This window comes from Cibotium barometz, chromosome 23, assembly GCF_041138505.1.
Source record: "Cibotium barometz isolate CiBa-2024 chromosome 23, ASM4113850v1, whole genome shotgun sequence".
Classification (NCBI taxonomy): Eukaryota; Viridiplantae; Streptophyta; class Polypodiopsida; order Cyatheales; family Cibotiaceae; genus Cibotium; species Cibotium barometz.
The window spans coordinates 20,979,257-21,001,199 of NC_141068.1; the positions used below are offsets into that span (position 1 = coordinate 20,979,257).

The 21,943-nt window shown below is 45.9% G+C and overlaps 1 protein-coding gene across 3 annotated transcripts in view; it reads right to left on the reverse strand.

The window, feature by feature from the left end:
• LOC147625730 (protein ZINC INDUCED FACILITATOR-LIKE 1-like) overlaps window positions 1–21,943 on the reverse strand; it is a 178,051-nt gene that overhangs the window by 45,918 nt on the left and 110,190 nt on the right. For all 3 annotated transcript variants that reach the window (XM_086817263.1, XM_086817262.1, XM_086817261.1), the window contains exon 14: window positions 20,383–20,427. In XM_086817263.1, coding sequence (XP_086673389.1) covers window positions 20,383–20,427 — 45 coding nt within the window. The remainder of the gene's footprint in view (window positions 1–20,382; window positions 20,428–21,943) is intronic.

Consider the following 21,943-nt stretch of genomic DNA (forward strand, 5'->3'; position numbering starts at 1 on the left):
GGCTCTCCCTCCAAAGTTGCCAGGTGGTCCCCCGAGCGTCCTGGGACAGCCCGTGAATTACAATTTCTTATGGTGTCTCCCTATCAAAGGAAACTAGTATTTTCAAGAGGACGGTGGTTCCCCATTCGGATTTGTGTGGTGTTTCATCACTCCCGGGCCCTCCACGTCATTCAGTGTTGCGATGATCTTCTCCTTCGCATGAATGCAAACCCAAGGACGGATTGGGACATAGAGTCGGTGTTTGCCGCCATCCAAGGGCACGCCATGATCTACTCATCACCCATCTTTGGCCCTTGGCTCGGATGGAATTGGGAGTCTCACGCCATAAAGATCAGGACGAGGAGGTGGTGTCCTCCAGCTTGGAGGTGTTGCTCTTTGTTTTCCTTTATATCTGCCTTCCCCTCCCCTATAGATACTTGCATTGCGAGAGGTTGAGCTTAGTTTATGCTTACTCCCGAGCTCAAATAGAGTAGCATCATATGGAGGACAGGATCCACGCCAAGTCCTAGGATCGACTCTGATTACTCCCTTGAAACCCACGCCCAAGACTCTTCGAGTGGAGGGAAGTTCCGATAGTTCCACTTCCCACATAGATTAAATATGCGGATTGCCTCATGGAACATCGAGGGTTTGGGGGAAGGCTTAGTGTTTTCAAAGGCGTAGAGTCCTTAGAGGAGAGCTCCATATAGCAGCAGTTGGGGGACCCATTGATATTCTCTTCCTCTAGGAGGACCATGTTTCATAGGAGCATACCCGTTGCTGCAGGAAGATTTTACCAGGCAAGAGTCACACTTTCTAGTCTTCCCTCTTTTGGCCCGTCCGGGACGCAAGGGGGGTTTGTATTTCTGTCAGCAATGAGCAGCTCTTGCTGGCAGTAGTTGGCTGAGGCATCATTGACAATGGTCGGGCCAAGCTCAGTGGATTACCATCGTGATTGGTGAGGATTGTGTGGGTTTTCTAAATGTATAAGCTCTGAACACTGCTCCAAGAAGAGCCACCTTCTAGAGTACAGTTCGCCAGTCCCTTCCACACGCCGACTTTTGGTGCATGGGTGGGGACTTTTACATGATAGAGTTAGCAGAGAATAGACTTGGAGGAGGCATGGCTACAGTTTCTGGCTCAAATTCAGCCAAAGGATAGACTTAGAGGAGGCATGGCTAAAGTTTCTAGCTCAAAGTACTCTGCTTGGGAGGAGTTCATCTTGGCTCTTAGGGGATAGGACCCTTGGCACTTACCAGAGTTTGGACGCAGCCATGAGAGTCTATGCTTCTCAAGGTCTGACACAAGGAGCACCGGCCCCAATCTTTCTCGACTTAATAGATTCTATGTGCATGAGTGGGCTTGCCGTCATGGGAGCATGATTGGTATCTTGGCAGGCACTACTTTCTACGATCATGCTCCAGTTATTTTGTCTCTAGAGGCAGGACAGACACTTGAGCACTAGGATCCCTGAGAGCCTCATACAGGACCCCAAGATATGCAGCAAGATAGAGCAGATATGGGGGGGCTAGATTTGTTCTCAGGTCTGCCGTCGCAGGCACCTTCAATCCTCTCCCCAAATGGTACAAATGTACAGAGTGCCATAAATCTAGGTGTGTTGATTGCCTCGGTACATGTCTTCCAAGCAGTGATATTGCAATAATCTCCCATGTTATCCTAAAAAGTGTGTGGCTCTCTATGGATGATAATGATGGTGGAGTCATGATCCTCGCCCTCAAAGAAAACCTCTGGTCCAGACTGAGCTAGCTAGGCAATAAAGCCCCAAGTGATTTAAATAGTAGCTCTCCTCAATCTGCCTAAAAGCTGAGCTATGGGGCTCCATGTCCTCTAGACAACTCTGCAACCCCAGAGACAATGTTGCGTAGTCATAGAGACTATCAAGCATCTAGGACACGCAACCAAAAGCTTTCCTAGTGTGGCCTGAGGGTAGGAATCCTATGAATCTGTCCAAGTAGTAATAGTTTGGCATTCCTCACGGTGTAACTCTTCAAGGGATTGGCTACATCAATCCATTCCCGCTCACCAGGACCCCATGGGAGATGTTTAATGGGTCATCCATCATAAAGACATAGGCACCAAGAACCTTGAGTCAGAGCTCAGGGGGAGGGTGAATAGACAAGTGCCTCCTTGAGCCACGCAAACTCTCACAGGATAGAGTACAGCTCCGGGCATAAAGTATTGGGTGTCAAATTTCATCAATCTCCATCAAGCCTGGATAGTATAGAATAAGCAAGTCTTCCTCCTGGTCCTGGTCTGACTTGGCTATTACCTACAGCCGTACACCTGTCCTGGAAAAAGTACCTAGCTATCTGCAATGATACTCATCATGAAATGTGTTAGTGAGCTACATCAATGTGGTCAATCCGTCTGTTATTCCCCCTAAGGTGCCAGGTGGAGGCATCTTTATGATCCATGAAGAATTTGAAGAGTCTTCCAATGCTTGAATGTTGGTGTGCATCTCTCCTAGCCTAGTCACTCCATATAACCCGAGCCACCCAAAGGATGGCCATAGTCATCTCTAATGAAATCAATCCACATAAGGGGCTGTCTATTTGCCTCATCCTCTAATATAGTGATCCTCTATCTCAAGAAGGGTCTTATCCTGCTCCAAGCTTTGGAAATACCTGACACAAGGGGAGACAAAGGTGCTCTACAATCTGCCACTGTGAAGATGAGGGTAGAAATTCTCTAGATCTGTCCAAGTTGTAATAGTCGAGCATTCCTCATAGTGTAACTGAAGAAAGGCAAACTCGTCAAGGGATTGGCTGCATCAATCCATTCCCACTCATTGGCATCTCATGAGACATGTTGAATGGAGACATTCACCATCCACCATAAAGCCAAAGGCACCAAGAACCCTGAGTCAGCCTCAGAGAGAGGGTCAATAGACGACTACCTCCCCTAAGCGACCCACAACACTAACAAGGCAAAGGAGAGCTCCAGGGATGAAGTCATGGGTGTCAAATCTCATCAATCTCTATCCATCCAGGATGGTATAGAATATGCAATCTCCCTCCTATTCTTAGTCCAGCATGCCTAATAAATGCAACGGAACACATGTCCTGGAAAAAGCACCCACTCATCTAGGGTGATACTCATCATAAAATGTGTCAGTAAGCCACTCATGGGGGATAGCTACATCAGTCTGCTCAATCCATCTATGATTCCACTTGAGATACTGGGTGAAGACATCTTTTGATCCATGGGAATGCTTCAAAGAGTCTTTGAATGCACGATTGTAGGTGTGCATCTCTCCAAGCCTCGCCATTGCATATAGCCCGAGGCACCCAAAGGATAACCACAGTGAGCTCTTACAAAATCATTCCACATAAAGGACTGTCTGTTTGCCTCATCCTCTAATACTGGGATCAAGAAGGGTCTGTTTGCCTGTCGCGTTGCTATTGGACAGCTACGAGTCTCATCACATGAGCTACAGATAGAGGCTGGGAGAGCGGCACGGGTTCCCAGAGCTGAGCAGATATGCAAATTGTGCCGCGAGGAGGTGGAGACTGAGGATCACTTGTATGTAGATGTAGAGCCCACCAGGGGGTCAGAGATAGATATGCACGATTGTTTGAGGAGCACTCTTCACTACATCAGTTGATGGAGGCCTCGGACCAGCGACAGCTTGGTAGACTACTACTAGAGCTTCATACTTCTCGAGAGAGACTCCTCCAGACACCCGCTCCCACTAGGGGTGGGAGACAGTCCCAGCTCACAGATTTCTTCCAGAGAGCTATGCCAGTGCCAGCTGATGTACCACGTGGGGTGACCGCACAGAGAGCAGAGGAATTGAGAGCCAGGAGGAGACCTAGACAGACTGGACATAGAGCCCCCCGACTCCGTCACCAAGAGATAGCAGCTATCCGAATGAGACACTAGATGGAGACACAGGAGAGGCTAGCTCGCTTTCATTCAGACTCAGGGTACATGTTCATGCCATTCACAGCCTCAGCATCGGCGATGTATGATATCTTATATCCCTCTTATGGCACTGGATGGAGTTAGACATAGATCTGCATAGCATGCTTGTACTACCCTTCAGCATATAGAGATGCATCTTGCCTTAGTACTCCATCCACATCCCCACCCCCCTTATATTGTTTGTATATGGGCTCCACCGATCCATGATGATTCACAGTTGTATCCAGACACATGCACACTTTTTCTTTTGTTTCTTTTCTTCCGATGACCGGAAGAACACAGTTGTATTATTCTTTTAACTCATAGGCCGACTTTGGCCTCTCGTAGCCGTTAATATATCTTTCTTTCTTTCTTTCTTTCTCCTCCTCCTCCAAGATTGGAAATAACTGACATGAGGGGAGACAATGTGCTCTACAATCTGGCTCAGTGAAGATGAAACATATGGCGGGCATCCAGTCTCCACCCCCACGAGGCATACATCTAGAGATCTAAGAGAGAAAGAAGTTCTTCCATGGCTCAGTGCCTAGAAGAAAGCCTCTGACTGAATTGATTCCCAAGAGAGGGTATTGTCAAAAATGCTCCTCCCTTGTAGGAATTGAATCTGAGTGTCATGAATCGCATTCTGCAAGATTGGCTGCAAACCTATACTAACTGTTTTTGCCAAGATTTTAAAAGCAGCCCCAAGCAATGTCATCCACTGCCATAGGCTTATGTTTGTCTTATCCCCTCATTTTGGAATGAGATGAATCAGACCCTCTATGAAGAAAGAATGCATACTAACTGTGTTCCACATATCTTGGAAGGTCAAAGTGATTTCTTCCCCAAAGTCATCCCAAAAAGCCAATAAAGAGGATGATGATAAGCCGTCTTTTCCTAGACACTCACCATAAGGTGGTGATGTCACCAATTTGGGCATCTCCAGAATTCAAGTGTGTGGATGGGCTTTGGATGCCCAAAAGATCAAGAATGTACAAGCTTTGGAAATGGGGGATTATCCAATATAGAGTACCAAGTGTTTGTACCATGGTCCAGGCACTTCAGACAATTTCTTGGACACAGAAATGGGCTTTGGAGCTCGAGTGTCAAGTGGAAAGTATGTATGGCGAACTCTTGAAGATTTAGTATGTATTGCGAACTCTTGAAGATTTGGGAGAGATCAAGCAATGAAACAGGTTTCTACATGGTGCTTACATGTATTTCTCATGTGGTGGAACACAAAGAGATCGTCTCCTAAATTTTAGGGGAAGTTGCTATTTTAGACAATCTGCAATGGAATTTCCATTCGCATCATTACCTCCAGGATTTGGCAAAGATCGAGGATTGCCAAAGCGCCATTGTGAAATCAACTATCATCTGGGATATTTTTAGAGCTGAAGATTGTGAAATTTTTGGCCTTTGGATTTGGGACATATGGCAAATAAGAGGATAAAAGTGAGACAAGTGTCCTCACACTTGTCAATTCAGCTCTACACATGGCATTGTAGCATTTTCTTGCTTATTTGAATATGAGATAATTATCTCTTGGGCGAGTTTGAGCTTCAAACAAGTTTTGGGAGGCTGAAAACTCTGATTTTTCACCATTTCTCTTCATTTCTAAGCCCATCATAGCCATATCCAGCTTGGGAAAGATGATTTTCACTACTCTGCACCAGCTTGCACACCCCGGATGGCTGTTTTTCAGCAAAACAGTCCTAAAGCTTGCTCAAATTTAAGGTTTTATGCAATATATAGGCTGTTTTTCAGGTTTTGGCACTCATGGAAGCAACATATAGGCTGTTATACTAGTTTATGCCCTCATGGATGAGCCACATGGGCTGGTTTACGGGTTTTGGCGCTCATGGATGCGACATACAGGCTGTTATACTGGTTTATGCGCTCATGGATGAGCCACATGGACTGGTTTACAGGTTTATGAGCTCATGAATGAGCCACATGGCCTTGTTTACAGGTTTGTGTGCTCATGGAAGAGCCATATGGGCTATCATACAAGTTTATGCACGTATGGAAGAGCCATGTGGGCTGTTATACATATTTGTGCACCTATGGAAGGACCCATATTAGATGAAGGACATGTTTATGGTTGTATATGGATAATCCAGCATCTCTCATGGGGAGAGTAAGGCCCTCAAAGCTTGTACATGTTATATTTCTCATTGGATAATGAAATACTCCAAGGTAGGGGTCGGCCCATTCCGACCTCTATGCGGTGTTATGTGTAACTTTTATTTTCAGCTTTGTGGATTGTTTAATGGCTGTGATTAAATCCCGAAATGTTTAATTGTGCTCATGGTCAAGCGATGCACGCCCACCCCCATGCTTCCCGGGCGAGTTACAAGTGCAAGGAGAGCTTGGAGTGCCTGTCTCACCTCATTAACCAAAAATGAAGCATCAAGGGATATTCTCATCTCTTTGATGATTAGTTGTGGTATGGTGGCCCACACCTTCTACTGTGCTCCATCTCTTACATGAGAATGAGGCTCGGAAGAGAGTTCCTGACACTAGCAGTCAGATGACAATAAAAGTTGGATGCAATCTATCTCACCATAGTACGATCCGAGTAAATGTACCATGAGCACTTATTCAAGATTGGCAAGCTATCCTATGCCATCTACAATGGTCTGATAGGCCTCCGAATCGAGGTAACTCAATGTTGCTGCAGAGTATTCATTGGAGCAGGGTATTTGATTGACCACATTCTTTGTCTCATCCAACAAAGGCCTAAAATCTGTCAACATTGGGGATTCGTCACATATGTGACATCATGGATGAAAACGGTTATGTTTTCACTTTTCCACAAGCCGTTAGGCAATGTAATTTGGGGATGCATCACGTGCCAATCTAGAGAGTCACCATGCAACCTTTTCAACTAGTCCCAATGGTTGAGGAGGCAGGGAGACTCCGAGATTGGCATTTAGATAGGCACCTTCCAGGATATACTCCTGTGCCTTTTTACCAATTGTCTGTGGCCAAAACTTACAAGTTGGTCCTATATTGCCTCCATATATTGAGGACCATGCAAATCGACTTTGGCATGTGTCGAAATCTCTTGCTTGGTGAAAACTGCATTGGAAAGAATTGGGAAGAGCGGATTGTCCCTCAAGCAATGATTGTTTCTATGGAGATGTGTGGTTGGGGTATTCCTAGTGGGAACACTTTTAGCACAGAGGCATATCGTGACTACATCTTGTATGCGGTGCTCCCATCCTAGAGAGACAGTGCCTCGCCTTCTTTGGTATTTCTTGCACTCTCAGGGTTTTCTTGTTGACTTGTCTGAACACCTTCACGCTCATTTTCCTAGGAGGCATTTCGTGCGAATGTTTTGGCTTTTGGTTGTCTTTCTCCTCCACTACCAGCTTATACAGACTTCCTTGACTGGACTAAATTTTGGGCATTGTGGACTATCTACCATGCTCGAAATCAGCTGCTCTTCTCTAGAGATTCGTTTTGGCCCTTTGCTTACTTCCAAAGAGCCCTTTTACAATGCCTCCGAGATTCTCATGAACTCGGAGACCTTTCCTTCAGAAACTAGAAGTGTTTTCCCAATGTTTCTAAACTATGTAGTAGCTTCCCCACTCAGGGACAACTATGAATGCACACTGCTTCTCCTAATGAGACAGTGGTTTCACTAAAAACAAAAAAGAATGTACCATGAGCATCTTGCAATTGTCTAACACTTTATTTGCTAAAAGATGGTCCATGAGTAGGAAAGAAGTGTTTATTACATTTGCCATCCATCTAGATCCAAAATGATTCCTAAGCATAGTATCAATATTCTGCATTTTTATCCATGGCATGCTACAACTCCGTCCTGACAGTGCAAAGACTATCTGCAATCGAAAGGGCATCAAGATTCTTTTGATGCTAGCCCTCATGATCAATAATCTCATATCTTAATCTCACCTCTCCTCTGTAAGGCCACCTTGTGGTAAAACCATTTGATCATCTGCAATGCATACGCAACACCTTGCGAGCTCCAGATGTCAGCCATCTGGTGGGAAAAACTACAAGAACCCTAACACAAAGCAGGAAGAAGACAATATTGCACAAATAGAAGCCCTTTTGGTTACATGATATTCGCTTTCGAGTGAATCCCCCCTCCTCCAGCAATGAGAGGCATGCCACAAGATGTGCAAGCAGCCGGTCCTACACAGCAGCGCCAACCATACGCACATGAAGGCAGACAGGAAGTGCAGAAGTCGAAGCAGATGTCATGCTCTCTAACAAATACACATGCAAAGTTGATTTACTAGTGTTGGACATCATCCAAGTAGAAGTGCTCGAGAATGCACACATGGGGCATAGAGCCATGTTGCCCAAGATCTGTGATACTCAAAACCAGTGAGCAATGGTCAGACTTGGTATTCCCAGCTGCAATGCATATAAATCCTCCCCTATCAAGAACCTAATCATCAACATAGAAACTGTCTAGGTGGGCATAGATATAGAAGTCCTTTTGGTTGCATGATATTCCATTTTAAATGAACCCCCCTCCTCCAGCAATGAAAGGCATGCCACAAGATGTGCAAGAAGCCGGTCCTACACAGCAGTGCCAACCATACGCATGTGAAGGCGGACAGGAAGTGCAGATGTCAAAGCAGATGTCATGCCCTCTAACAAATACACATGCAAAGTTGATTTACTAGTGTTGGACATCATCCAAGTAGAAGTACTCCAGAATGCACACATGGGGCATAAAGCCATGTTGCCCAAGATCTGTGATACTCAAAACCAGTGAGCAATGGTTAGACTTGGTATTCCCAGCTGCAATGCATATAAATCCTCCCCTATCAAGAACCTAACACAGAAACTGTCTAGGTGGGCATAGATATTTCCTCATCTCTTCGTTTTGTTAGACCAAATATAGAGAAGGGCTAAGGGCTTCCTGTGAATGTAGTCCTCCACAATCCCTGCTGTGTAGAAAGAGTATAGATCCCATGTGGCTCTCTCTGCAGGATGCACCTCCTTTTTTATCTGTTGGTTGCTCCACCATATTATAATCTCCCCCAATGATCCAATGATCTGCATGCAGAAGCCGTTCTTTGAGAGGTTCCTCCATCTCCCCTCTATGATTGGTGGACAAATATTGAGGATACCAATATGTATATTGACCTGCATGACAATAATACAGTGTGCTCTGGCGGGCATCACAACCATATGCCCAATAGTGCGAGGCAAGATGGGCTGGGAATCTGAAATACATACACCACCCTTGGGGCGTGCAGCTCCAGTCCAGAAAGTGTGACCGGCTAGAAGCTTGCCAGAACGATTGCATTGGTTGTCATCTAATTTGTGCTCCATCGGTCCATCTGGGTGGAATTGGTCCCTCACGACCTATCTCCAGCGGTGAGGAACGAACTACATAACCCCTGTATATTCTATGAGACAATCTTCAAGAGTGTGAAAGGTGCAACCAAATCTTGTGGTTTCGATGCACATGAATCACCTCTCGAGGAGGTGGAACGCCTCACATAAATAGCCACCTGCAGGAAGGCAAGTATAGGAAAGTCCTAAGGAAAAAAATATTCTTTGTCACAGCGTTCCTCCCATTTGTGGGAGAAGTCCTCTCTCCTAGGGGAGGATGGAATACCCTGTGAATACCCAGTGAGCTATAACCCACCTGCAAGGAGTCTGCATCACAATCAGCGAGAGAGTCATGAGGGTTGGGATGGTCCACTTCTGAGACATGGGACGGAGTTCTGGGATGCCTACACTCCCTGACAATCACCCAACACTGGGCTGGCTGCTGGGGTACTGGAGCAGCCCAAGGAGGGGCAGAAGATGACCGCATCTGCTGGGCAAGTCCACCCTGTCTTCTAGCATGCCTCTTGTTTCTAGGGAAATCTCTAGTAATGAGGCCATGCTGTCAATAGAATTGGCACTAGTTTGGTTTCCGGAAATATCCATCTTCTATTGGAAATGTGAACCGTCCGGTCTCTGCAACATGATGTGGTCATCTGCATCAGAGACAAAGATAATACCTATGGGCTCCCCCAGCACTGGCGGTGATCGCTTCTGAGGTAGATGATGGTAGTCTTGGGAGCACAGGGATCTCCGGAACCTGACCAAAAGACGTGACTGCTTCTGAGGTAGATGAGGGTAGTCTTGGGAGTGCACGGATCTCTGGAACCTGATCAAAAGAAGCCCATGGAACTCAACAACTTGCAATAGCTCCGTGGGAGGCCTGGAAACCTGCGTGAGATAGGGTGAGTCGTTGGTCCTCTACTACATCAAAATCTGAACGATATCTGAAGCGTAAGATTTTCTTTTGACCGAGGGGAAGATAGCTGCAAGCTAGTGCGTTAAATATGGCTTCCAAAGAATCAAAATCTACTTGGAAGAAGCCTCTACCAAGTAGACGAGTATCCTAAAAAATCTTAGTTAGCTCACTGGAGAGAGCTGCTAGAAGCCAATCCCGTACTTGAGAGCAGGCAAGATGAGAGCCATAAATCCGGCCTATACGGCTTCCATGACACAATCCTCATGAAGACAAGGACTGAAAGTTGTGACCAGATCTCGTGGTTGATGAAGGACCCCTTTCAAGGCAGGAACGCGTCTCGCATAAGTGAGGGATGGGAAATGCTCCAAGGAGAGGTCCACCTCTCCTTCCCATTCTGGGGAGAAATCCTTTCCCTTCTCAAGAATGGGAGAATGGGAGCGTAATATAGCATCATCATTACAACATCTAACAGCAATGCTAGATACATCATCATCATTATCTTCCAGCTGCAATGAATCCTCATCACTAGACAACCCAACTGCAAAGCATCCTCATCGTGTGCAGAATCATCACCATGTGTAGCCAGGGATGCAAAGGGGTTAGGGTGTTCCACTAAGTGCATACGCGCGGTTCTGAGGATGGGGGTACGGGGACGTGTGCATCTCTAACCATCATCCATCACTATGTAGTGTTCCTAATGTGGCCTCTGGATCTGGGAAAATCTCTAGCAAGATGACCCTATTGGGGGAAAATACAATACTGCTCCAAAAATCTCCATCCTCTGTTAAAAATGTGAGCCATCCGGTCTCTGTAACAAGATGTAACCATAAGTGATGGAAGGGTCAGGAACAAGAACAAAAACTCGGGGTACTCGAGACCCCTCTGATCCACTCATCGGAGAAACCCATCCATGCCATCGTGCCTTCCAAGAAGTCTCAATCCACTCTCTCAGAAGCTTTTTCAAAGTTTAGCAAGAGAATGGCAAGGGTTTGTTGGCTAGATTTAGCCCACTCCACAGCTTCCCAGATTGAGAAGATATAATCGAAGATACTCCTTCCTTGGAGGAAACCATTATGTGCATCATGAATAACCCTCTAAAGAACAAGCTGAAGCCTCATACTCACTGCCTTCACTAAGATTTTGTAAGAAGATCCAAGCAGAGTTATGGGCCTCCACTGTCTAATATTGGTCTCGTCCCCACCTTTCGGAAAAAGGTTGATAAGACCCTCCATGAGAAAAGGAGACATCATACCAAAACACCACATCTCCTACAGAGCAATAGTAACATCAAAAACTGCAAAAAGAAGGATTGAGAGATACCTTCATCCCTTGGGCATTTGCCTTTCAAGAGGGCCTGCAAAGCACGTCTCAGCTCATCCTTTGAAAAGGGAGCATCCAAAGAGGCGCACATATCATCTGTAATAAGCTTGGGCAAGCACTCCCAAACTTTCTTTTGTGTAACGTCTCTATCCAAAGAGTAGGCCTCTGCATTTGATAAAAATATGAGGCAATACTCCTCACCTTATCTGGATCAATGTGAGATTCTCCTTGAGAATCTTGCAAGAATCTCAAACTATCTCTATTGTGCATAGGTCCATGCACTGAGAAAAATGGTTTGTTGCATTTGTTGCCCATATATGTCCAAAATGCCTGACTAGCATGAAATGCAAACTCAGCCCGCCTATCCATGGCCACTAGTAACTCAACTCTAACAGTGAACAAGAGATCTCGGATCCAAGGGGACTCCAGATGCTTCTCCTGTTCCCTCTGAAGCACAACCAACCTGCATCTGAAAGCTCACTCCTTGTCCAGAGCGCTATCACTCCTTGTCCGCAGCCTCTTCTTTCTTGGCCAAAGCAACATAGTGATAGTGTTGGCTAGTCCTCTGCACCAAGACCAAGGCAAGTCTCTCCCACGGGTCAAGATCATCACAAAGCCTCCAAATCTCTCTAACCTCTAGTGAGGTCTCTGCAACCTCATAGGGAGATTCTAGGATGCGAACACGAGGTACGCCCTTCTACCTCCCAAGTTCGCTCAGGCACAAGACAACTGGGTACTGATCTGATCTGGTAGTACCAGGTGTTAGGCAAAATTTTGTAAAGGTGTTTTGGGCTTGTGTACATACGGGATGCATGGCATGTAAAAAAGCTTTGCCCTGAATGCCCTGGCAGGTGTACAGAGTGGATGGTTTTGCAGTAGGCTAGTACATGCATGGTTTTTTCTGAGAGCAGGTGCTTGAGGTTTGAAGTTTTTTTCATTGTAGCTGTGCCTATGGTGTTGAGGAAGGTTGGTCTCCAATGTGTGAAAAGCTTGCGGAAGCTCTTTGATGTTGACGACCTTTGGGCTTTGACCCATGCATGTTGGAACAGGGTGATTTCATGCTTTTTTCTGAGCTTTTGGTAATGCCTCCACTTGAAAATATATGGGAACCCCAAATGTGATGATGGCTGGTCGATAGTGGGCTGATTTTGGATGTAGTTCTTGGGCGCCTATAGTGTGTAGGTGTTGGCCATATTTAGTAAACATGTGAAGGAGGTTGGCAGCGCATGGGCAATTGACGTGTTTGGTAAGTTATGATGTAGCTGATCGAGAACGTTGGGCGGCTCTGCAGAAAAGAATGATGGTGGCCATCGCAGCTGATAGAGGAGGTCGCCACAGTAGGAGGATCGTGCTGATGTTGATGACAACCGCCAGTTGGAGGTGAGCAGCCAGCAGGTAATAGCAGCAGTCGGGCTGCTGTGAGAGACGGCCAGTGATTAGTGGTTGGCAGCGGCATTCAACAGCAATAGGTGTCTGAACAGAGGTGCGCCAGAATGTGGGCTGCGCAGATGGCGGTGGCTGGTAGCGACGGAGAGACAGTATAGCTGCCGGCAAAGAGGGGATGGTGGTCGTGGCTATTGTAGCTAAAATACATGATCGTTGTAGTAGTGTGGGCTTTTCTCAGAGTGATAACGATGGCAGTGGGGCTGCTGCGGCTGATGTTTGAGCGAGCACAGAGTGTGTTGTGTTTGGGTTTGTTGTGGCTGGTAGCACAGAGCTGCCCGTAAGAGAGTGAAGATTCTTTTGTTTGGGTAGCCGCCTCTGAGTGCAGAGTGGCGTGCTTATGTGTATAGCTATCGCAGAGCCGGCAAAGCTCATAGTTGTGTGTGTCTTGTTGGTTTGCTGCGGCTGGTGACTGAGGGCAGCTGTGGGCTGAGGTGATGGTGTTTTGAGAGGAGGTGAGAAAGGGATCAGTCGAAATGTTGGGGTGCAGCTCGTAGTAGCGAGCAGGGATGGTTGTGTGAGTATATAAGCTTCTGTGTGTTGATTGAAGCTTGCATGGAAGTGTTGACTAGGAATTCAAAGATGAAAGATACTGGTGATGTATCTGGCTATGGTTGTGTGTTGGTATCTTGTGTGTGTTGATTTGAAGGAGAAGGCGTGATTGACGTGTTTGGTGGTGTAGTCCACGGGTTTACACTCTCACAGCGCACTTGTGCCAGCCTTCGATTACCTCGTCATGCACACAGTGGAAGTGTATGTGTTTGTTGGGTGTTTACTTTGACTATGGTGCCCCTGTTTTGTGCTAGTGATTCCAAGGTTGGGGGAGTGGAAAGCTATAGAGGCCTGTTTCCGTGTTCTTCTTTCCACTCCACATCTTTTTGGTGCCCCCCACTGAGGAGAGCCAAGTGTTTTTCTTCGCCTAGAAGGGTGTATGTCCCATAGGAGAGAGACTTGTACCGCTTCTTTTGGCAGGGATTGTTGCAGATTTTCATGATGTGGTCTTATCCAGAATTTCATGGCAGGAAATGTGAAGATGTGTTTGACTTTTTGGAGCAAATGGAGTTGGCATGCATTAGCAATCATGTTACAGATGAAGAGCAGGTTTTGAGGTTAGTAAAGATTTTTTTGAAGGGAGATGCCTAAAGCTGGCTTAAAGATTTTGAAGCACAGGATGCGGCATATGAGCTACATGGTGTTTTGACCTTAGACAGGTTGAAAGAAGGCCTTTTGGAGCATTTTCAGCAAGCAGACGAGCCTAGTGTGCTTTGGCAGGAGTTGAGCATCTTGAAGTAGGTCCATGGGCAATCATTGGATGATTTTGTAAAGGTATTTACATGTCTATGGGGTAAGTGGTGTACGACATTGAAGCAGGAAGTTCCTCCTATGTTTCTGAAGAAGAGCTTGTTTATTGATGGTTTGCTACCCCATTTGAAGGTCAGGGTTGAGTTGAAGAATCCCAAGTCATTTGATGATGCAGTTAGGGTTGCTAGGGAAAAGGAAGGTAAGATTGTGAAGCAGATGGAGATGGGTATTTATCCGCATGAAGGTGTTGTGTCTACAAGGGATATGCATGTAAATTTGGTTGAGGTGGATAAGAGTCCTATGCAAAGTTTGATTAGACAGGAGCCTCAAATGCCTATACAGGTGCAAAGAGGGATGTTCTATGTTCCTTGTGATTTTTTTCCAAAGTCTTTAAAGCATATGAAGGTGGATGAAAAGCAGGTGAAGGAGCAAAGTGAAGATGTGTGTTTGGTGAATGATGTGGATGTAGCTAAGGTTTTTCCTATTGATGTTGCAATTAAAACTAAGGATGTGCATGTTGAAAAGCAAGGTGAGGAATCTGGGTCAAGGTTTGAGACTTTTGCAGATGAGGAGTTGCCAATGGATTCTTCTTTGGATTGGGACGTCATGGCTGTGCATGACAGCGATTTGGAAGGCTCTATTGAAGATCATTTACATTCGGATCTGGATGACATGCATGCACATGGAAGCACAAAGGATGATGCCTTGGGATTGGCTGATGATAAGAAGGAAGAGGAGTTGGATATAGAATGCTTTGAGGATGATTCTTTGCCAGATTCTACAAGGGAGGAGGATGGGGTAGAGACTTGTGACGAAGTGAAGATGGTTTGCAATGCGGATGTGGAGAGCATGGAGGAAGATCCTATTGTTATGGATTTTCTTGGACAGCTTGATGGTGGTATGGTACCTGCGATGAATGATGTGGATGTTTTTCCATTTGATGTATTATGTGCTGAGGAGTCTTTGGACGATGATACCAGGGGGGTTGGCAACATTCAGGAAGATATGCATGTAGATTGGGCTGATAAAGAGCGTTGTGATGTGAGTATTGTGCTTGAGGATGATATGTGGGCAGTTGCTAGCCTTGATGATGAATAGGAGCTAGAGATAGACATGGATGCAAATATGGTTGAGAATGTAACTAAGGCTTCTTTGCATATTGCTGAAATGTTAAAGGCAAAGTCCATGGATGACAACGATTCTGAACCAGTTGAGTTGTATGGTTGTGAAGAGATGCCTATTTTACAAGAGTTGGAAGTGCTTGTGGACACTGCTGTTGGAAAGGATGTGGATTTTTGTGTGCATAAAGGTCAAAATGTTGGAACTTGGCCTTCACTGGTATTGATGAATTGGATGCTAGATGTTGCAATGCCGTAGGTTTTGAAGACAAGGAGGTTTGTTGTGGATGAAGTGTTCTTTCATGGTTTATTTGAAGAGCGAATGCTTGAGAGTAATGCTGCGTGGTCAGACTCTCTGAATGCTTATCAAATGATGGACGAAAATGATTTTGTGGCACATATGGTTCACGTTTGGTATGTAGTGATGCAGCCATTGTTTTTCACAGATGTTGGGAAATGGGATGGTGAGTTACAGAAGTTTCCTTTTGATCCTGGTGGATAGCTATTGGACTTTATGCTTTTTGCTGCTGAGCATAAATGCTCTAGCAGGCAGGGGAGTTGGCAAAGTATGTTAGGCAAAATTTTGTAAAGGTGTTTTGGGCTTGTGTACATATGGGATGCATGGCATGTAAAAAAGCTTTGCCCTGAATGCCCTGGCAGGTGTATACAGAGTGGATGGTTTTGCAGTAGGCTAGTACATGCATGGTTTTTTCTGGGAGCAGGTGCTTGAGGTTTGAAGTTTTTTTCATTGTAGCTGTGCGTATGGCCTTGAGGAAGGTTGGTCTCCAATGTGTGGAAAGCTTGCGGAAGATCTTTGATGTTGACGACCTTTGGGCTTTGACGCATGCATGTTGGAACAGGGTGATTTCATGCTTTTTTTTGAGCTTTTGGTAATGCCTCCACTTGAAAATATATGGGAACCCCAAATGTGATGATGGCTGGTCGATAGTGGGCTGATTTTGGATGTAGTTCTTGGGCGCCTATAGTGTGTAGGTGTTGGCCATATTTAGTAAACATGTGAAGGAGGTTGGCAGCGCATGGGCAATTGACGTGTTTGGTAAGTTATGATGTAGCTGATCGAGAATGTTGGGCGGCTCTGCAGAAAAGAATGATGGTGGCCATCGCAGCTGATAGAGGAGGTCGCCACAGTAGGAGGATCGTGCTGATGTTGATGACAACCGCCAGTTGGAGGTGAGCAGCCAGCAGGTAATAGCAGCAGTCGGGCTGCTGTGAGAGGCGGCCAGTGATTAGTGGTTGGCAGCGGCATTCAACAGCAATAGGTGTCTGAACAGAGGTGCGCCAGAATGTGGGCTGCGCAGATGGCGGTGGCTGGTAGCGACGGAGAGACAGTATAGCTGCCGGCAAAGAGGGGATGGTGGTCGTGGCTATTGTAGCTAAAATACATGATCGTTGTAGTAGTGTGGGCTTTTCTCAGAGTGATAACGATGGCAGTGGGGCTGCTGCGGCTGATGTTTGAGCGAGCACAGAGTGTGTTGTGTTTGGGTTTGTTGCGGCTGGTAGCACAGAGCTGCCCGTAAGAGAGTGAAGATTCTTTTGTTTGGGTAGCCGCCTCTGAGTGCAGAGTGGCGTGCTTATGTGTATAGCTATCGCAGAGCCGGCAAAGCTCATAGTTGTGTGTGTCTTGTTGGTTTGCTGCGGCTGGTGACTGAGGGCAGCTGTGGGCTGAGGTGATGGTGTTTTGAGAGGAGGTGAGAAAGGGATAAGTCGAAATGTTGGGGTGCAGCTCGTAGTAGCGAGCAGGGATGGTTGTGTGAGTATATAAGCTTCTGTGTGTTGATTGAAGCTTGCATGGAAGTGTTGACTGGGAATTCAAAGATGAAAGATACTGGTGATGTATCTGGCTATGGTTGTGTGTTGGTATCTTGTGTGTGTTGATTTGAAGGAGAAGGCGTGATTGACGTGTTTGGTGGTGTAGTCCACGGGTTTACACTCTCACAGCGCACTTGTGCCAGCCTTCGATTACCTCGTCATGCACACAGTGGAAGTGTATGTGTTTGTTGGGTGTTTACTTTGACTATGGTGCCCCTGTTTTGTGCTAGTGATTCCAAGGTTGGGGGAGTGGGAAGCTATAGAGGCCTGTTTCCATGTTCTTCTTTCCACTCCACACCAGGCAAGATGGCAATAGAGCCTCCTCTATCCACAACCCAGTCATCCACATAAAATCTATTTAACCATGCAAAGACGCATCCATCCCTGCTTCTCAGTTATGCCATGAATAAGATAGTGAGTTAGGCCCCCTAGAAATCATCCTCTGTCCAACAATCCCTACCATAGAAGGAGAGTATGAATCTCTCCCAGGAGGCTCTCTCCAAAGGGTGTGTTCTACCCTCACGGCCATCCTTTTTGTAAAAGGGCTGCTCATTGAAGTCTCGTCCAACAACCAAGGGCACAAGTTTTGTGATGGTTCCTTAGAGGGCCACCCTCTCTCCCCCGGGCCCCCACATAGGTGCATAGATATTCAAGATATCCAACTTATGTCCCTCTTGCATAAATCCACTCTACCCTAGCAGGTATGATAACACCGCGACCAATAACCTAACGTCTCCATACATTGCTTCAAGGGATCATCGCGTCCCGGAAGTAGCCCAAATTCCTCAAAGGACTCACTGTCAAGAGCCAACACCATAACCCTGGGAACATCAGCCGAGGTAGTAACTACGTGGGTAGCGGAAGTGGGAAAAGCAAGAATGGTGGCACCTCTGCAGGACCAGCCCAAAGGCTGCCCCAATGGCCTCCAAAAATGGCCAATAAGCGTGAGAAAGACCTAGGAACCTCAGAGTAATAGGGTAATGGTTCGGTTCATCTTGGACAGGGTCAAAGTAGCTGGTTTGGGTAGGAAGAAAATCTTCCTTGGGCCCAAAGGGAACCCTTGAGCACTTCTCAGGCTGCCTCCTCTGCGTCAATGTCTACGTGGAGGAATCCTCTCCCAAGTAGCCTTGCATCTTTAAAATGGAGCGCGAAGTCAGAAGGCAACACCTCTAGTTCCAGTTACGGACCTTGATACGGGAGGGGTGAGAGCCAAAGATTTTTCCAATGAGTTTGGTCTTGGAGTCTTTCTCAATTTCGGTGAAGAGAGTCTCAAGCTCATCTTGTGAAAACTGGATGGTCACCCAGCCGGAAAGGATTGATTAGCCATGTTGATGATGAACCCTGATTAAGAGTAATCAATTCGTAAGCAAGGCGGAGGAAAGGGCTGCAAAGAGGAGGGAGGCGAAGGGGAAAGCAGGAAGGGGAGGAAAGGGCAGCGAAGAGGACTGGGGCAGCGCGGGCAGTAGAGAAAAGGGTAATGTGGGCAGCAGGAAAGCGTTTTTTTTTTTTGGGGGGGGGGGTGTGTGCAAAGAAAGGCGCAGGTGTGTGCAGCGCTCAGGTACGGGCAGCTCAGCAATCTCTGACAGCCCGCAATCCTGCGAGCTCTAGACTTTTGACATCTTTCAGTTTCGTTTTGACTCTTAAAAGAAAGAAATGTTTAGCACTTTTCTTCAGATTTCCGTGCCCTTTTTGGCAAGCTTGAGCCCCCAATTGGGTTTCTGCCTCATGGGATCCTTTTTCTTGCTCTTGTTCATTCTCTGTTTTTGTCATCTCTTTGGAAAGATTCTCTAATGGGACGAGTAGGTTTCTTCATCGTAGTTATGCCTCTCTTGTCTCGATCTTTATTCCTCAGACTCTTAGCTCTATCTGTTTTTGTGTCCATTTCGTACTACTTCCAGCACCCACTAGCTCGACTCTTACTGGTAAATTCTTCCATGTCCATCACGGCTTCCTGCCTACTGCTGAGCACTATGATCTATACGTAGAAAATTTTCTGCTTCCTTTTGGAACTAGACATAGCAGATGAGCTTGCTAACTAATGTTTTTCTTCCACAAACCTTCCTACTGTTGGAGGTGCAAATCTCACATGGGTAGTAGGAATTGCAAGATGGGAAAAGGGATGCCAAGTAATCCCACATGCAAAGACTGTGTGGAAGATCAAAGGGTATATACTATCCAAAGGGACCCCTCCTATCTTCCAACTCCCCCAAGCTTGTCTTTTGTGGAAGATTGGAGGGTTGGTTAGGTAAGGTGGAGACTTGCCTTAGCATGCCAGAGACTCTTCTGGCCCATGTGGCTGTGCACTTCCAGGGATGTTAGCAGCTCTAGGAAGCACATTGGACACAAATTTTGTACCCCAACGGTGTGAAAACCATGACACATCATGGGCGGTGTGCCAACTCTTGGTTTCCAACATGTTATCAGAGCCCCGATTCATGGTTCCGGGCCACTTCCCTCCATGCTCAATTGGAGGGGGGTGTTGGAGATAAAATCTCGAATGGATAGTGGGTATTGCAAGATGGGAAAAGGGATGCCAAGTAATCCTACATGCAAAGAGTGTGTGGAAGATGAAAGGGTAATATATATAGTCCAATCCTATCTTCAACTCCCCCAAGCTTTCCTTTTGTCAAAGACTGGAGGGGGGCTGGTTAAGCAGGGTGGGGACCTGCCTTAGCATGCTAGATCCTCTGCAGGCCCATGCGGATGTGTCTAGAGATGCTACAGGCTCACTGAGCACAAATGTTGACCCGCTGTTACACAGGGAGATTTACAGTTATGCAAAGACAGATCCATGAATTGTGGAGTGATTGTGTTCTCAGATGATTGTGTTTTCAGAGTTACAGAGTTAATCCTATTCATGTGTCTCTATCGGCTCGACTAAGAATGAATCCTATTTATAGATGTCAGGAACCACAGCTCCTAGTTCCTTCCCGCCTACAACTTCCACTTTGTCCATTATAATTACCAAGACTTGTTACAAGAAATGAATGGACTTGACTTTACTTTGACCTACTCCTATTCACCAGTGACAAACTTCTTGACGCCTTGACTGCTACATATTGGACTCACTACTTTTGACTGGTGATATCCAGTCATTCCTGCCACTGCTTCAAAATTTGTCTTTTCTTTAACTGCTTCTGGTCTCGGTAACTACATCATAGGCTTAAAAAGGGCACAAACAAATCACAGAACTAGCAAACTTCAAGGAGTTTTCAAAAAGACGCTTACCACAGAGTTGTTTACCAAGATAAATATCCCAGTATAAACACATATCTGCATACAATAATACCATCCATAAGCGACATGCCCAAAATATCAAAGTAGAAAATGAAATATAGATGCACACTAAAAAGTACTTTCTGTTTTTTTTTTAAGCCAAAAAGATCCCCAAAATAGGGCTATAATTAGAAATGGCAGGTGTATGCTATGATGCCCTTTATTTCAATATATGCAACTTCAGCCATTTAGCCCTCCATCGGCATTGCATCCATACTATGGGCATTTGGCCTCAACGGCCCACATGGCTGCCTCTACTGTCACCCGATAGGTGTGGATAGATGGGGCTCCCACATCCTCAATAGGAGGTAATGATATGATGGTCCTAGGGATAATTTGATATGCATTTCTTAAGCTCCTTATTACTCCTTTTCCTCACATCTAGCCATCCAGCAACCAAAGAACTATAGAAATATCATTGTGTGCTACAGCAAGAGCAAGATACAGGCTTTCCACAGTCTAGTCCACGCTGAGCATTTTGTGGACAACGGGGCTCAATCCAAGCCTAAAAGATTAATGGCTGATGCAAATTAGTAGATAATGTAGCAATCATTCCACTGTGACTTAGACTAGTATATAGAATATAAATGGCATGCTTCATGGAGAAAAAAGGCGTACATTGTAATTAGTCATCGTCACAAGCTAGATGATGGGTAGTTCAATGTATCCATGATGAATACTGAACCATGGAAAAGAAAAACTTGAACTCTCAAGTTCGATTCCCACCAACTATGAAGCAAGTGGACATCCAGTCCTTCATTGCTCTGTCCTCTCCTAACTCCCAGCAGGGTTGAGCAGAGTGAGGAGCTCTATCGCAGACTGATCCACAGATCTCCACTTGGGAAAAAAAAAGTATCCATGTGATGCGACATCATGACAATATGTGTGTGTGTGTGTGTGTGTGTGTGTGTGTGTGTGTGTACACCAGGCTTTGCATGACATGCGGAGATGGAAAGCCCCCGGTTGGGATGGACTAACAGTAGAATTCTTCGTGCAATTTTGGGACCAATTGAAAGTGCCATTGCTATATATGATAAATCTTGCAGGGGAAAATTGGGAATTGCCTTCCTCCTGGAAAGACGGAATGTTAACACTCTTTCCAAAAAAGACCTAGTGTGAGTGTTTTGCAGATTGGAGACCCATCACACTCATGCCAGTGGCATACAAATTGGTTGCAAAAATGCTGGTTAACCTCCTCAAGGGCTCTCTCTATACGGGTTTGCATCCGGCGCAATATGGGTTTGTACCTCACAGACACATTACGGACAACATTGCAAATGCGTATATTGGCATTACACAGAACAAGATGTGCTTCTGATGCAAATAGATATTGAAAAGGCCTTCAACACAATCCAATGGGACTTTGTAGCAAAAACCATGCGCCGTATGGGCTTCAGTCGCAAAATGAGAAATATTTTTTACTGGCTTTATCAAGATAGCCGAGAATCACGCATTGTGGATAAGGAACTCACAGAGGCATGGAACTTAGGCAAATTGGTACGCCAAGGCTGCC